At 40.6% G+C, this 17,515-nt stretch overlaps 1 protein-coding gene and 1 non-coding gene across 4 annotated transcripts in view; both read left to right on the top strand.

The window, feature by feature from the left end:
• Positions 1-17,515, top strand: part of HIBADH (3-hydroxyisobutyrate dehydrogenase) — a 267,180-nt gene that overhangs the window by 11,019 nt on the left and 238,646 nt on the right. For all 3 annotated transcript variants that reach the window (XM_088834599.1, XM_088834600.1, XM_055420968.1), the window contains exons 2-3: positions 122-282; positions 16,453-16,562. In XM_088834599.1, the coding sequence (XP_088690725.1) occupies positions 122-282; positions 16,453-16,562 (271 nt within the window). The remainder of the gene's footprint in view (positions 1-121; positions 283-16,452; positions 16,563-17,515) is intronic.
• On the top strand, positions 8,433-8,503 carry LOC129552851 (small nucleolar RNA SNORD56). Its single transcript, XR_008685336.1, has one exon. It is a non-coding gene; the product is annotated as a small nucleolar RNA SNORD56 (small nucleolar RNA).

Below are 17,515 nucleotides of genomic sequence, written 5' to 3' on the forward strand. Positions count from 1 at the left end.
AAGTCTCCTTTAAAATTTTTTTTAATAGAAAATGTCAAGATAACAATGACTTATTAATATTGAGTGACTATTTAAAATAAAACATTGTCTGCTCCTGTTAAAAATAATGTGTTGAAATCAGTGTGTTCTAGGTCAATGGCTTCTAAGACTCCAGTTGGATTCATTGGAGTCGGCAACATGGGGAATCCAATGGCAAAAAATCTCATGAAACATGGCTATCCACTTATTATTTATGATGTGTTCCCTGATGCATGCAAAGAGTTTCTAGATGCAGGTGAACAGGTAAGGCCTTTTCTTAAGTTGCTTTTAAGATATTGATGTTTAAAAATGTTTTTCAGATTTTGATGTTTGACATTCAAGTTAAGTAATAGCAGCTTGGAAGTATACATGATGAATTTGTAAAGTTAACTCATTGTTAATTTTATTTCTTTAAGATTACATATGTGTTTATTATATGTAAAATAGATGTACACACACCCATGGGAGACTGTGTACTGGTAACCAAATTTAGAGGTTCCCCCTCCAAGATACGCAGGAAATTCTTGTACAAAGTGTAGAGTGGTAACTGAGAGCTGGATGCAATCCCAGAGCTTGGAATACTGAAAAATACTGAGAAATATAGAAAAAAGTTAGAGAACGAATAAACTTCTAGGTAACAGACTTGAAATAAATACTGAGAAGACGCAGTGTGTATGCAAAGAGCAGGTTTAGGTAACTTGGAGGCCGTTTGTAGAACTGGATATCCTCTGTCTCCTCCCTTGTGGCTTGTGTGCCAGACAGGGGTGGCTGCAGTGTTGTGTGAGGATGTGTGAGTATCGTGTTGGAACTCTTCAGGGTAGGGTTGCGGCTGCTTATGCCCATGTAGTCTCTGGATGTTGACAGTGTGCTACCAGTGTAGTAGGCTTACTGATGCTCTTCAGTAGCTTAGGGAATTAGACTTGTTGGAGACATTTGATCAGTTCTTTGTTCTGGGAAAGGTTGGCCGTTACCATCTGCAAAGGTTGGACAGGAGTTTCAAGTTGATATTCAGTCTGGGGTGAATTAATTGTTTTTTTCGGGAGATGAATATTACTTTTTGGGATAACACATCTATTTGATGTTGGCAGTTTCCAATAGTTTATGTATTTATTTGTAAAAATAACAATGGTACATAATCTCTAAACAGAGGAAATATGTATTAAATACAGAATTTAATCAAAGTAACAATAGGAAATTCTTTTGGCATTTTGGAGACTAATGTTCCAGAAGTTTTCATGTGTGTGTGTGTCTATGAAAATTCCCATGAATTCCTCTTCTTCTTCCTACCCCTTCTGGTAATAGAGAGGTAGAAGTTGACCGGAAGCTGATTTACTGTGGACTGGCACAGCAGATGCTTCGGGCCTTTCAGATTGTTTCTATTGCCCTTACTCTTCCCTCTGTTTCTGTAGCACTGAACAGGTTGCCTGTGGAGAACTGAAACGTTCATCATCCCTTTGTGAATCTCTTTGCTGCTGCTTCCCAGATTGCTGGAGCTTTCTGATGCTCTGCCTACATTGCCTCATACTTTGAAGAGTGAGACATTCCCTAACAAAGTTCTGATTTTTTTAGTGTTGCTAATTTTGGGTAGATGTGAAGGAAGGTTACCTTAAGGATAAGACTTATACTTGAGTGAAGGAGACATTTACATTTTAAAAGGGAGAGAAAAGAAACTCATATTTAATGAGTACCTACTATGTGTCAGGTCTATTACTAAAGATTTTGTACATATTATCTAATTTTATCTTTGCAACAGAAGTATTTTCAGGAAACTGATGCTTGGAGAAGTTAAATAACACCCCCAAGGTTACACGGTGAGTGAATGGCAAGAGCCAGGATCTGAACAAAGGTCTGTCTTTGACTTCAGAGACTCTTTTAATTATATGACGTATAGTCACTAACTAATGAAATTTATGTACGAGACATTTTTAAGTGTATTTGTGGTGTCTTCCTTGATGGTTCTGAAATAAGCACCTGTTAACCTGTCTACTGTCTATTGTCTATTGACTACTAGACAATAAAATGCCTAGATTTCTTTTGGATTAGATGATGTCAGGGCAGTAATGATTATATATCACACCCTACTTAATGTGTTGTTCTGCACCCATGAAATTTGTAGGAAGTATATAATAGTTATCTATTATGATAGATTATATAGTTAGTGAGTATACAGTAGGTTAAATAGTAGCCTTCCAAAGAAGTAACTTAGAAAACTCTTAAAACATGAGGGTAAATCTTTATGACATTGGATTTGGCAAAGGACTTTTAGATATGATACCCAAGATCATGAGCAACAAAATTAAAAAAAAAAAAGACTTCATAAAAATTAAAACCTTTTGTGCTCCAAAGAACACCAGCAAGAAAGTGAAAAGATAACCCACAGAATGGGATTAAGTATCTGCAAATCATGTATCAAGAAATACCTGGAGTAATAGGCAAATTTGGCCTTGGAGTACAGAATGAAGCAGGGCAAAGGCTAATAGAGTTTTGCCATGAGAACGCACTGGTCATAGCAAACACCCTCTTCCAACCACACAAGAGAAGACTGTACACATGGACATCACCAGATGGTCAACACCAAAATCAGATTGATTATATTCTTTGCAGCCAAAGATGGAGAAGCTCTATACAGTCAGCAAAAAGAAGACCAGGAGCTGACTGTGGCTCAGATCATGAACTCCTTATTGCCAAATTCAGACTTAAATTGAAGAAAGTAGGGAAAACCATTAGATGATTCAGGTATGACCTAAATCAAATCCCTTATGATTATACAGTAGAAGTGACAAATAGATTACAGGGATTAGATCTGATAGAGTGTCTGAAGAACTATGTAGAGAGGTTCGTGACATTGTACAGGAGGCAGTGATCAAGACCATCCCCATGAAAAAGAAATGCAAGAAGGCAAAATGGTTGTCTGAGGAGGCCTTACAAAGAGCTGTGAAAAGAAGAGAAGTGAAAGGCAAAGGAGAAAAGATATACCCATTTGAATGCAGAGTTCCAAAGAATAGCAAGGAGAGATAAGAAAACCTTCCTTAGGGATCAGTGCAAAGAAATAGAGGAAAACAATAGAATGGGAAAGACTAGAGATCTCCTCAAGAAAATTAGAGATACCTAGGGAACATTTCATGCAAAGATGGGCACAATAAAGGACAGAAATAATATGGACCTAACAGAAGCAGAAGATATTAAGAAGAGGTGGCAAGAATACACAGAAGAACTATACAAAAGAGATCTTCATGACCCAGATAATCACAATGGCGTGATCACTCACCTAGAGCCAGACATCCTGGAATGTGAAGTCAAGTGAGCCTTAGGAAGCATCACTACGAACAAAGCTAGTGGAGGTGATGGAATTCCAGTTGAGGTATTTCAAATCCTAAAAGATGATGCTGTGAAAGTGCTGCACTCAATATGTCAGCAAATTTGGAAAACTCAGCAGTGGCCACAGGACTGGAAAAGGTCAGTTTCCTTTCCAATCCCAAAGAAAGGCAATGCCAAAGAATGTTCAAACTACCACACAGTTGCACTCATCTCACAGCACTAGTAAAGTAATGCTCAAAATTCTCCAAGCCAGGCATCAATGGTACATGAACCATGAACTTTCAGATGTTCAAACTGGATTTAGAAAAGGCATAGGAACCAGAGATCAAATTGTCAACATCCATTGGACCATCAAAAGAGCAAGAGAGTTCCAGAAAAACATCTATTTCTGTTTTGTTGAATATGCCAAGGCCTTTGTGTGGCTCACAACAAACTGTGGAAAATTCTTCAAGAGATGGGAATACCATTCCACCTGACCTGGCTCATGAGAAATCTGTATGTAGGTCAAGAAGCAACAGTTAGAACTGGACATGGGACAACAGACTGGTTCTAAATCGGGAAATGAGTACATCAAGGCTGTATATTGTCACCCTGCTTATTTAACTTCTATGCAGAGTACATCATGCGAAATGCTGGGCTGGAGGAAGCACAAGCTGGAATCAAGATTGCTGGGAGAAATATCAATAACCTCAGATATGCAGATGACACCACCCTTATAGTAGAAAGGGAAGAAGAACTAAAGAGCCTCTTGATGAAAGTGAAAGAGGAGAGTGAAAAGTTGGCTTAAAACTCAACATTCATTAAAATAGGATCAAGACATCTGTTCCCATCACTTCATGGCAAATAAATGGGGAAACAGTGGAAACAGTGGCTGACTTTATTTTTTTGGGCTCGAGAATCACTGCAGATGCTGACTGCAGCCATGAAATTAAAAGACTCTTGCTCCTTGGAAGAAAAGCTATGACCACCTAGACAGCATATTAAAAAGCAGAGACATTACTTTGCCAACAACGGTCCGTCTAGTCAAGGCTGTGGTTTTTCCAATAGTCATGTATGAATGTGAGAGTTGGAGTACAAAGCTGAGTGCCTCAGAATTGATGCTTTTGAACTATGGTGTTGGAGAAGACTCTTGAGAGTCCCTTGGACTGCAAGGAGATCAAACCAGTCCATCGTAAAGGAAATCAGTCCTGAATATTCATTGGAAGGACTGATGCTGAAGCTGAAACTCCAGTACTTTGGCTACCTGAAGCAAAGGACTGACTCATTGGAAAAGACCCTGATGCTGGGAAAGACTGAGGCAGGAGGAGAAGGGGACGACAGAGGATGAGTTGGTTGAATGGCATCACCGACTCAATGGACTTGAGTTTGAGTAAACTCCAGTAGTTAGTGATGGACAGGGAGACCTGGCATGCTGCAGTCCATGGAGTCACAAAGAGTTGTACATGACTGAGCGACTGAACCGAACTGAAAACATGTATCTGATAAGGGCTTGTATCTAGCATGTGTAAAGAAGCCGTGCAACTCATACAGAAAGACAAGTGACTCAGTTAAGTGGGCAACGGATCTGAATAGACATTTCCCAAAGAAGGTATTCAGCCAGCCAATAAACACATGAAAAGATGCCAGTATCTTTCGTCATTAGAGAAATGCAATCGAAATCACAATGAGATTTCCACACCCCCTAGGTTGGCTAGAATCACAGAGTCAGATGACAAGTTTGAAAAAATTGAACTATCACACACTACTGATGAGAATGTAATTCTACTTCTAGGTATATGTGAAAGGTGCATGCCCACACAGGAACTTGTATATGAGTGGCAACATTATTCATTATAGCCAAAAGACAGAAACAACCTAGATGTCCCATCAGTGATGAGAAAAATGTGATATACCCATACGGTGATGTATTATTCCACCATAAATAGCAATGAAGCAGTGACACATGAAAATCCAGAACAGAGAAATCTATAGAGACAGAAAGTGGGTTTGCAGTTGCTTAGTGCTGGGTGGGAAAGAGAGAGGCAGGCACAAGAGAGAGATAGCTAATGGATATGGTATTTTTTTCTTTAATGCAAAGTTCTAAAATTATGATGGTAGCACATATCTGCAAATACCCTGAAAACCATCAAATTACATACTTTATGTGGCAAATTATATATCACAATAAAGTTATTGGAAAAAAAGATAAATGTCCATATTCTAACCCCAGTACTTGTGACAGTGACCTCAATTGGAAACAAGGTCTTTGCAGATGCAGTTAGGTTGTATATCTTGAGATGAGGCCCTCCTGGACTTTGGGTGGGCCCGATGTGAGAGTTGGACTGTGAAGAAAGCTGATCGCTGAAGAATTGATGCTTTTGAACTGTGATGCTTGAGAAAACTCTTGAGAGTCCCTTGGACTACAAGGAGATCCAACCAGTCCATTCTAAAGGAGATCACTCCTGGGTGTTCATTGAAAGGACTGATACTGAAGCTGAAACTCCAATACTTTGGCCACCTCATGCGACGAGTTGACTCACTGGAAAAGAATCTGATGCTGGGAGGGATTGGGGGCAGGAGGAGAAGGGGACGACCAAGAATGAGATGGCTGGATGGCATCACCGACTCGATGGACATGAGTTTGGGGGAACTCCGGGAGTTGGTGATGGACAGGGAGGCCTGGCGTGCTGTGATTCATGGGGTCGCAAAGAGTCGGACACAACTGAGCGACTGAACTGAACTGAATGAGCATCCTTACAGAGAGACATGAGGGCAGGCTATGGCAGGTCCTTGCTGACTTCAAAGTTAATGCTGCAGCAAACCAAGGAGCAGCTGGGGCTACCAGAAGCTAGGAGAGGCAGAGGAGGCTTTTCCTGTGGAGATAGTGTGGTGGTACCTACACCTTGATTTCGTCCTTCTGGCCTCCAGAGCTGTGAGAACAAGGTTCTGTGTTTTAAGCCACCACGCTTATGGGAACTTGTTGCGGCAGCCACAGGAAACCAATACAGCAAGAGTTTTGGGAAACTGGAACATGACTTTACCACTTAGTGTCTGCAATCCCAGGAGAGATATTTAGTGTCTGTATCTCTGTTTCCTCCTAAGGATAGTAATAATAACCTTTCTCAGAGAGTTCGTATGAGAATTACATGAATTCATATTTGTAAAAAGCTTAAAGTCATGCTTGGCATGGTAAGTACTATGTGTGTTAGGTCCCAGTTAGTTCCTGGAAGTCTTTGTTTCCCCTTTGCTGTGCAGAGCTGTTATTCCTTGTGATTCATGGGGTCGCGGAGAGTCTGACACGACTGAGCGACTGAACTGAACTGAATGCTTTCTATTCACATGACTGTGTCAGAGACTCTTACTTCTTTGTGAAGAGAAGTTACTTTGATCACTGCAATTAAGGCTACCTTAGACTCTCCTAGCAAAACAAGGGATAGGACCTTCACTTGTTTGCTGCTTTGACTGATGTTTCTTGACTACTTTCTTTGTGCTAAGTATGGGTATTATAGCCTAGAAAAAAATAGTTACAATTTTGCCTTTGGTGACCAGCAGGAGGTATTAGATGATCAGATCACACAAATATGTGATTCCGAATTTTGATATCAAAACAAAAAGTAGTGTCTCCTCAATTTTAAGTAAAAAACCTGCATTACATTGGTTGAGAGGGCAGTTAGGGCTGTTCCCTGAAGACTAGCAGTGTGGGCAGATAGCGCAAGAACAAGCAGGAATTATCCAGATGAATAATGGGGACAAAGGAGCAGTTTTCTTTAAAAGTGGAAGGCTCTACAATCCACAGGGCTGGAAAAGGTCAGTTTTCATTCCAATCCCAAAGAAAGGCAATGCCAAAGAATGCTCAAACTACCACACAATTGCACTCATCTCACACACTAGTAAAGTAATGCTCAAAATTCTCCAAGCCATGCTTCAGCAATACGTGAACTGTGAACTTCCAGATGTTCAAGCTGGTTTTAGAAAAGGTAGAGGAACCAGAGATCAAATTGCTAACATCTGTTGGATCATCGAAAAAGCAAGAGAGTTCCAGGAAAACATCTATTTCTGCTTCATTGACTATGCCAAAGCCTTTGACTGTGTGGATCACAATAGACTGTGGAAAATTCTTCAAGAGGTGGGAATACCAGACCCCCTGACCTGCCTCTTGAGAAACCTATATGCAGGTCAGGAAGCAACAGTTAGAACTGGACATGGAACAACAGACTGGTTCCAAATAGGAAAAGGAGTACGTCAAGGCTGTATATTGTCACCCTGCTTATTTAACTTATGTGCAGAGTACATCATGAGGAACACTGGGCTGGAAGAAGCACAAGCTGGAATCAAGATTGCCGGGAGAAATATCAATAATCTCAGATATGCAGATGATACTACCCTTATGGCAGAAAGTGAAGAGGAACTCAAAAGCCTCTTGATGAAAGTGAAAGAGCAGAGTGAAAAGGTTGGCTTGAAGCTCAACATTCAGAAAACAAAGATCATGGCATCTGGTCCCATCACTCATGGGAAATCGATGGGGAAACAGTGGAAACAGTGTCAGACTTTATTTTTTGGGGCTCCAAAATCACTACAGATGGTGATTGCAGCCATGAAATTAAAAGATGCTTACTCTGTGGAAGGAAAGTTATGACCAACCTAGATAGCATATTAAAAAGCAGAGACATTACTTTGCCAACCAAGGTCCGTCTAGTCAAGGCTATGGTTTTTCCAGTGGTCATGTATGGATATTAGAGTTGGACTGTGAAGAAAACCGAGCGCTGAAGAATTGATGCTTTTGAACTGGGGTGTTGGAGAGGACTCTTAAGAGTCCCTTGGACTGCAAGGAGATCAATCCTGGGTGTTCATTGGAAGGACTGATGCTAAAGCTGAAACCCCAGTACTTTGGCCACTTCATGCGAAGAGTTGACTCACTGGAAAAGACTCTGATGCTGGGAGGGATTGGGGGCGGGAGGAGAAGGGGACGACAGAGAATGAGATGGCTGGATGGCATCACTGACTCGATGGACATGAGTTTCAGTGAACTCTGGGAGTTGGTGATGGACAGGGAGGCCTGGTGTGCTGCGATTCATGGGGTTGCAAAGAGTTGGACATGACTGAGCGACTGAACTGAACTACAATGATGGCAGTATTTTTCATCAACAGCAGTTCACCTAGTGAGTGTTGATACTTTGGGTCTCAGTGAAGCTGAGGGTAGAGGGAAAAAAAAAAAAAGTGGAAGGCTCCCTCTCTAGTTTCTAGAGATTTCTACATTAGGTCAACAAATAGAGATTGAGTACCGGTATGTCTCAATTCTTAAGTCCTTCTTTGGAAGGAGTGATGTTGAAGCTGAAACTCCAATACTTTGGGCACCTAATGGGAAGAGCTGACTCATTTGAAAAGACCCTGATGCTGGGAAAGATTAAGAGCGGGAGGAGAAAAGGGGACAACAGAGGATGAGATGGTTGGATGGCATCGCCGACTCAATAGACATGAGTTTGAGTAAACTCCAGGAGTTGATCATGGACAGGGAGGTCTGGCCTGATGCAGTCCATGGGGTCGCAAAGAGTTGGATACGACTGAGTGACTGAACTGAACTGAACCAGTACGTCTAGCAGTCCCACCTAGTGCTATGGAGAATAAAACAGGTTGAACATGGCAATGTTTTAGTTGTGTCCTAAGTAGCCAGATTAAAATTAGGAGGAAGTGTCTATTAAAATTACATTTTGACAATAATGAAGTGCTGAAGCAGGTTTTGAGGGAAAAATAATGAGTAACTTATGTTAAGAGCCATTTCATTTCTGATTGCAAACTACATAAATATTGCTTTTAAGGTTTGCTGATCTGCAAACAGAAATGCTGTAGTCTGAAATGAAAGTCATGTAGACAAGATCTCTCAGACTCCTGAATAGAAATCAGAGGGTTCTAGGGCACAGGCTCAGTCATTAGATTTCCCTTCCTTCCATCTTCCTTGAGATACTGAAGTTGGGTTCTGGATATCTGCCCCTCCCAGATTAGTGAATAGTGAAGATATGTGCTAGCTTCATGCCTGCAGCTCCCACCCCTGTCTGCTGCACACAGTGGGAAAAGTTCTATGGATGCTTCACTCTAAGGTGGCAAGCCTGGAAGGCAGGCTCCTCTTTTCCCACATTCTGTTTCTGCTTCCCCTCAGAGTCTTGACTCTAAGGAGTCTTATGTATATTGATTGTAACAGCAGTGGAGGGCAGGAGGACGTGAAATTTAGATGAATGAAGGGAGAAGTGTGAAAAGTAAAAAAGCTTTGGGCCTGAGGGGGGATATTCTGCCATAAATATCATAAAATGAAAACATTTGTTGATAAATGATTTATCAGTTCAGTTCAGTCGCTCAGTCGTGTCCGACTCTCCGTGACCCCATGAATCACAGCACGCCAGGCCTCCCTGTCCATCACCAACTCCCGGAGTTCACTCAAACTCATGTCCACAGAGTCGGTGATGCCATCCAGCCATCTCATTCTCCGTTGTCCCCTTCTCCTCCCGCCCCCAACCTTTCCCAACATCAGACTCTTTTCCAGTGAGTCAAGTCATCGCATGAGGTGGCCAAAGTATTGCAGTTTCAGCTTTAGCATCAGTCCCTCCAATGAACATCCAGGATCGATCTCCTTTAGAATGGACTGGTTGGATCTCCTTGCAGTATAAGGGACTCTCAAGAGTCTTCTCCAACACCACAGTTTAAAAGCATCGATTCTTCGGCGATCAGCTTTCTTCACAGTCCAACTCTCACATCCATACATGACCACGGGAAAAACCATTGCCTTGACTAGATGGACCTTGGTTGGCAAAGTAATGTCTCTGCTTTTTAATATACTATCTAGGTTGGTCATAAGTTTCTTTCCAAGGAGCAAGCGTCTTTTAATTTCATGGCTGCAATCAGCATCTGCAGTGATTTTGGAGCCCCAAAAAATAAAGTCTGACAAACACTGTTTCCACTGTTTTTCCATCTATTTCCCATGAAGTGATGGGACCAGATGCCATGATCTTTGTTTTCTGAATGTTGAGCTTCAAGCCAACCTTTTCACTCTTCTCTTTCACTTTCATCAAGAGGCTTTTGAGTTCCTCTTCACTTTCTGCCATAAGGGTAGTGTCATCTGCATATCTGAGGTTATTGATATTTCTCCCGGCAATCTTGATTCCAGCTTGTGCTTCTTCCAGCCCAGCGTTCCTCATGATGTACTCTGCATAGAAGTTAAATAAGCAAGGTGACAATATACAGCCTTGACGTACACCTTTTCCTATTTGGAACCAGTCTGTTGTTCCATGTCCAGTTCTAACTGTTGCTTCCTGACCTGCATACAGGTTTCTCAAGAGGCAGGTCAGGTGGTCTGGGATTCCCATCTCTTTCAGAATGTTCCACAGTTTATTGTGATCGACACAGTCAAAGGCTTATACTGGCAGCTTAAAAACCATTTTGAACAGTGGCAGTGTTATTCAAAGAAGTGTGATTTCTTAAGAGTCCTATTTTAAAAGATGATGTTAATTTGGATGAATGACTTCTGATGTGTTAAAATGTCAGTATTATTTCATAGCTATATTTAGTTTTAAATGTTTGATAAAGGAAAAAGTGAGTTTCATTTTACCACTAAAAGATGAAGGTAAGACTTGGGATTAGATGGGAAAATACAGGTAAAAACCTTGAAGCCTCTGGCTGTTGTCCACAGTAGTGCAATGGATGGATTGAGAATACAAAAATTCAGAGTATATTTGAGTTGGTGCTTACATTTTAAGGACAGATGTCCGTTTCTTCCTTAAATGTTACTATCTCAAGGGAAGTCCATGAAATGGCAGCCAACGGAAACATAGTTTTTTTCCCTCAAAGCTTGTGGAAAGCATGGCTAGTTGATTTCTAATGTCAACTGTGCTTTCAGTAGGAAATTTGCAGGGAGAGAAAGTACCAGACTAGACATATCAGGAGGATCAGAAAGCAATCACCTGGTTTTAAAGATCTTTGAACATCTCCTTGAAGAAGTGCTTTTTCAATTTTTAAAAAGCAAAAACTGAGAATTTGTTGTTTCATGTAACTGAAGAGTTGGGGAGTGGTCTGAACCTAAGCACAGCTGAATTTTGGCTACAGATGTAAGCAGATTCATTTCTGTCTGTGTCTTGGCTCCCCTTTCCACAGGCCAGCTCCTCCCTCCCCTCAAGGTGCAAGGTGGCCGCCTGTAGCTCCAGGTGCAGAAGTGCTTTGGATGTGACCACCCTGGAGGGTTTCCTTCCAACTGTACCTAGTAGTAAAAAACGCTACTGGGTTATGAAGGAAATTTGTACCTTTACATGTTAACGAATTCTATTGGGACATTTACAACTGGTTTAATATGTTATTTGTGGTCATTCCCATTAAAAAAAAACAAACCTATGCCTTCCTCTTGCAGTAACCCTTTGTTACGTCTTTATTTCTGTTGGAAACTCAGGTTTAACCTGGGCTTCGCTGGTGGCTCAGATGGTAAAGAATCAGCCTGAAGTGCAGGAGATCTCTGGGTTGGGAAGATCCCCTGGAGGAGGAAATGGCAACCCACTCTTGTATTCTTGCCTGGGAAATCCCATGGACAGAGGAGCTTGGTGGGCTACAGGTTTAACCCTGAATGCATCTTTGCAACTTATAGCATCTAAGAATATAACCCTGGTAATCATCAGCCCTTTGGGTTTTAGAAATTATGAATCAATAAATGGTGAGTGTAGTAGTTTAAAAGCACAAACCTAGGAACTCGACTGTCTGGTCTCAAATCTCAGCTCTCAGTACTTTAGACAGATTAATGTCTTTCTATCAATACTTAAAGTGTCTCATAAAATGTTAATAGTAATAGTACCTTCGTTTTAGTCCTAGAAAACCTGGCACATAGGCAGTGCTGTTATTGCTGCCACTGCTATTACTGCTGTTATGGTTGTTTCTTTAGGATCTATACCGTATTTCTCCCAAACCTTCATCCCCAACATCACACATAGAAGTGCACCACTGTCTTTACTGAGTCACTGAGTCCAGAGTTGCTTGGAAGAGAATTTAGACATGTTTTTAAATCAAAGAATGGTGATAAAAGTTAAAACCAAATTAGGAGACAAAGAGGAATTTGACCGCGTCCCTGCTTCAAAATATATTCTGCAGAGTCCCTTGTGTCCTGGACACAGAAGATACCAGTTTCTCTTTTTAAGCATTAGTATCAAGGGCATGTGACTTGTGTTTTCATTTTCATTGTCTAGGAATTTCCTTGGAGATGCTTCCGATCGGTGCCAAAAGTCTTGAGACTTATGCACCATTTCTGTGTGAGTTTTCCGGTTGAATGAGGCTTAATTGGATTCTCTCTAAAAACTTGGAAGCCATCTTGTTGTTCCTAGGTTATAAGGCTGAACATGTTTGGTTAAGAAAGTCTCTTGGGATCTAATCTGGCATCCACTCAGGTCTCGTTAAATGGGAACTTTAAAAGCCTCTTGCTGAGTGGGCTTCATCATTGTTGACCAAATGTTTCAAGATGTAGGCACAAACCATTTCAGTCAATTTTTTTAAGGGTGGTGCAGTTTTAAAGCAACAATATGCTTTTCTCCTTGGAAAGATGAAAATACACAGAGTGGCATGTTTAACCAAGGTCATGTTCATCTTGTTCCTTTGCAGATTTCTCTGTCCCACTTAGTTTATTTGGAAGCAGTGCTAAGAGCTTGACTTATGTGACTGTTTTGTCTAGAAGAGACAGCGAGATTTTTCTTTTTATGTAAAATAGCTAGGTTAATTGTCTTCTTCCACTGATAATATAAAAAGGAAATGTTAATGTAATGTAGTATAAAATGTAATGTAAAAAGGAAAGTAATGTAACTGTAGAAAAAAATCCGCAGTTACTTCAGATTACTGTGGATCCTGATGCCTGTCATCCCCCGCCCCCCCACCCAGCAAAGCAGATTTTGTCTTCCATCTGTCCAGTCATCTATTCTTTATATTGTATACCTGCCATTGTACTTACTAGCATATGGATGAATCTGATTGCAGAAATTCTTAAAAGCTAGATATTTTGTAGGGAACCAATCTCCTGTAATCAAAATTGAGATAATGGAAAAATTGTTGTTGTTGAGTTGCAAAGTTGTGTTTGTTTGGTGACCCCATGGACTGTAGCCCACCAGGCTTCCCTGTCCATGGGATTTCCCAGGCAAGAATACTGGAGTGGGTTGCCATTTAGTAAGGTCATCTTAATTCACAGTGGTGTAAGGAGCCAGTTGGAATTGTCAAGAATTTCTGGAATGGGCATGACAGAGCAAAGCCATGGTCCAGAGTCAGCCAGATCAGTGACCACCCACACATGTGGAGGTGCAGAAGAGTCCTAAGTCACTGCAGATGCTTCCTATCCTATCAGTCCTTTTTCACAGAGGCAATACCTTCCTAGAATTTAAATTTACTCAATGTGAAAAAATTTCCTTGCCAGAGTTTCCTTTCTACTTTGGAGGTAGAAAACCTTAAAGATAACCCAAGTCAGTTTTCTTATTTTGTAGGTTCAGAAACTGAAGTCAGAGAGGTTAAGTGATTTGCACAAAAGCACACATGACTTAGTGGCTGAGCTATAACTAAACTCGGGTCTCTGCCTTCTAAATTAGTGTTCCTTTCACTGATCCTTACTGTCTGTCTGTGCTTATCCTTTCAATTAGCAAATGTAATTGAAGGGACTCTAATTAGTTTGGCTCCTAAAGGCTTTTGTGGTTAGTGTCAAATTGGCAATAAGGTTTGTTTTTTTCCTGCCAGCTTTTGAGTCGTGGCCAAATTTTGTTAGTCAATTATTTCAGAGTCTTGAAGTCATCACATGGAAGGCAAGATGATTTGAATAACTGGACACACATGTCTGTCTTATCTATCTAATAAACTTGCCTCTCCTGTAGTGCAAATTAGAGACTGTTACAATGTACTGAATGTATACAGTCATTAGATATGGAGCAGTTGTGGCCAGTAGAGTGGTGACATTCCAGCTATCACTATCATTGTGTGTTTTTTCCGGACCTGTGAGCTTTGACACTACTCTCCTACATAATTGAGGGGTTAGCAGTACTCTGGCAACCCAAGCATCCCAAGAAGCAGATGCTAGGGATGCAGGGGGCTGATTGGCCACCCCATGCACTTGGCAGTTGTATGAATTGTCAATGCCAATTCATGAACATGAGAAGCTTAGTGGTGTGAAGTATTCCTAGATCTGTGAGCTAATCATCGGGGTCCCTGAAGGCACATCTCAAGGAACTATCTAGATGAAATTGAATTTCCTTCAGTGGAAGAGACTCAATTCCTAAGAGAATGTTCGAAGTTTACTCTTAGACCTCAGGGCTGAGGTCTTAGAATACAGTCCTTGAAAGATCAAGAGAGATGGAGCTGCGATAGAAGGAAAGGCCACTGAAAGGTACGCCACCATTTTGTCTGTGTTTATTACTTCATTTAAGTAGGGTGAATGGGTGGGGCTCTCTCCATGTAACCCATATTCTTGACACATTCCAGAAGTAGAGAATTACAGCTCCTACACCCTTTCTTTTTCTTACCTTCTCATCTTACTGAACTTTTTTTTTTTTGATTGAATAAACTTGAATTGTTTGCCAGGAAATAGTTGCCTCTTTTCAAATCTCAGTATTTGAGTGTAGGAAAGGTTTTCAACTAACTTAAGTATTTCTTTGTCATTGGATGGAAAAAAATTTTTTTCTGGAATGATTTGTGGCAGATCCCTACTATATATCAAAATATACATGTTGAATGTGCCGCATTGTAGACTCGAAAATACTGTGTTGCCTTTAGAATAAGAGAGACTATCTTTTTTTCTTTTCTTTTGGTTTTTAGAGTCTGTGGTATTTTACTTAATGTTAACAAAGTGACAGGATACTTGATAGTCTGAAATTTTGAAGTACAGCGTAGGAAATACTGTTAAAACTTCCTTTATGTAGATTTTGATTTAGAAGTTGATAGTCTCTTATGGAAAATTGAAATGTAAGTGCTTCTAGTTCATAACATTTAGATTGCACACTGTGTTTGGCTTCTCATTCTTTCATCATCTGTACATCAAAGACAAAAAGAAAACGTTTTGTATACTTCCACTGCATGAAAAACAAAGGCATTCCCATTCCCAAGATGCTTATGTGCCAGTTCATATTTCCTTGTAGAAATATGTTTGTTTCTAATGCATAAGTAAATCATCCTATGGAGAAATCTTTGATTATCCTCTTGATAATCCTTTGTCTAGTTTTAAAGAGGAAAAAAAGCTTTGGACAGGAACTTTTATGACAGGGTGAGGGATTCTTTCTGTTAAAGGGGAGTTTTAGTCAAGAAGTGATTTCCTGGTCTCTTTTGGCCTCTTTGGTGGCTGACCAGCTGGTCAGGCATATCATGGTGTATGTATGCGAGAGAGCAGAGGATATAGGGGATGTGAGTGAGGGCAGATACACCCTCGCTTGTATGTGCATATGTTCAGAGGATGCACAGAGCAGCTCTCCTGTGTGGTATGTTCATGGTCATCGTTAAAGCAGAAGTCAGGGTTGCAGAGAGGGTGTACCTTGATGCCTGTTGGCTTGTCTTCCTTGTATGTGTGGTTTCCACAGGAGTCCTGGCAGCTCACACCCTCAGACTTTCATGGTGGTCTCAGTGCAGTGCATGCTTGTCCTTGTTCTGACTTTAATGAAAAGGCTTAGTTTTTTGTTTTTTCTCTTGAAAATAGAGGCTGGAAGATAGTGGTAGTGGGGGCTTGAGAATTTTCTTGGGGATTTTGCTGCTCTTGAAATAACTGGTGAATCCTGTACTTCAGCTACCAGCTCTGTTGTACTAGAATGTTTTTCTCAGAGCATCTACCAAGAAGTATGCTGTTTTAAGAGTCCAAGTTGGAGGAATCCATGAGAAGTGTGTCTGTTCCCAGGACTGTTGGGTTTTGCCCTTTTCCCCCTCAACTCACTTCACACTTTTAAAAGTAAACAGTGGATGAGATTCCATAGAAACTGCATCTGTATGTATGTAAGGAGTGGACTCTCTATTTTAGGCAGTAAGGTTTTTTTTTTTGTCATTTGAAAACAAGTATTGGTTTTTATTCACTGTTACTGTTACAGGCATGTATAAAAAGTGGGTCCTACTTGTGCTCTAGAAGCATTTGATTTAAATAATGTGCCTTTGCAATTTTTTTTAAAGGTAGTGTCTTCCCCAGCAGATGTAGCTGAAAAAGCTGACAGAATTATTACCATGTTGCCCACCAGCATCAACGCGATAGAAGCTTATTCTGGAGCAAATGGAATTCTAAAGTATGTATTTCTCAACTGTAGATATGTTCTTTCTATGATAGTTTATGAATTTCACATTTGTTAGAACAGTTGTGAAATTACAGTTATGTTTGTTAAGTCTTCTTGTACTGTTTTCTTATGTCTTAAAAGTGAATGGTGTGGTTTCTGTCTCATTGTAAAGGGTTTATTTTTTCACTGAAGTCAAGTATGTGACTTTTGGGAATGAATTTTTTTTTGCTTCTCTTCCTTGTATTCTTGCGTTAAACTTACACTTTCATTGGTAAGCTGTTTTAAGAGACTTTTTAAAGCTTGACTTTAAACTGTACACAAATGTTACAAGCATACTTTTCTTATGATTTATAGAAATTCAGGGAAAGATTTCTATAAAAAATAAAACCAAGCATTGGAAAGAACACTATTATTTAAAATTTATTATGAAGTTAAAAGTTACTGTATGTCCTCTGGGTTAGTACATCTGTAGTAAGAACTTTGAGAAGCTGGAATTAAAGATTAGCAGTAGCTCTCTGAATAATATATAATTTAGGCCAGCATTTCCTACCCAGTGCCTCGCTTCAAGAACCTTTTGGTTAATTGGTACCTGCTGCCAGACCCTCGCCTAGAAAATCCCATGGATGGAGGAGCCTGGTAGGCTGCAGTCCGTGGGGTCGCTAAGGGTCGGACACGACTGAGCGACTTCACTTTCACTTTTCATTTTCACACATTGGAGAGGGAAATGGCAACCCACTCCAGTGTTCTTGCCTGGAGAATCCCAGGGACGGGGGACCCTGGTGGGCTTCTGTCTATGGGGTCGCACAGAGTCGGACACGACTGAAGTGACGCAGCAGCAGCAGCCAGACCCTTGTGGTTATAATAGGATGGCGATGGTTGAATTCTCAGTTTAGTTTTCTGGTCTTACTGATTCCTGTACCTAACTTGTTGTGTTATTAAATTTGAGCAGAGAGCTAGAACAAACT

Source organism: Moschus berezovskii, chromosome 3, assembly GCF_049115385.1.
Source record: "Moschus berezovskii isolate FMDL1 chromosome 3, NW_MosBer_1.0, whole genome shotgun sequence".
Taxonomy (NCBI): Eukaryota; Metazoa; Chordata; class Mammalia; order Artiodactyla; family Moschidae; genus Moschus; species Moschus berezovskii.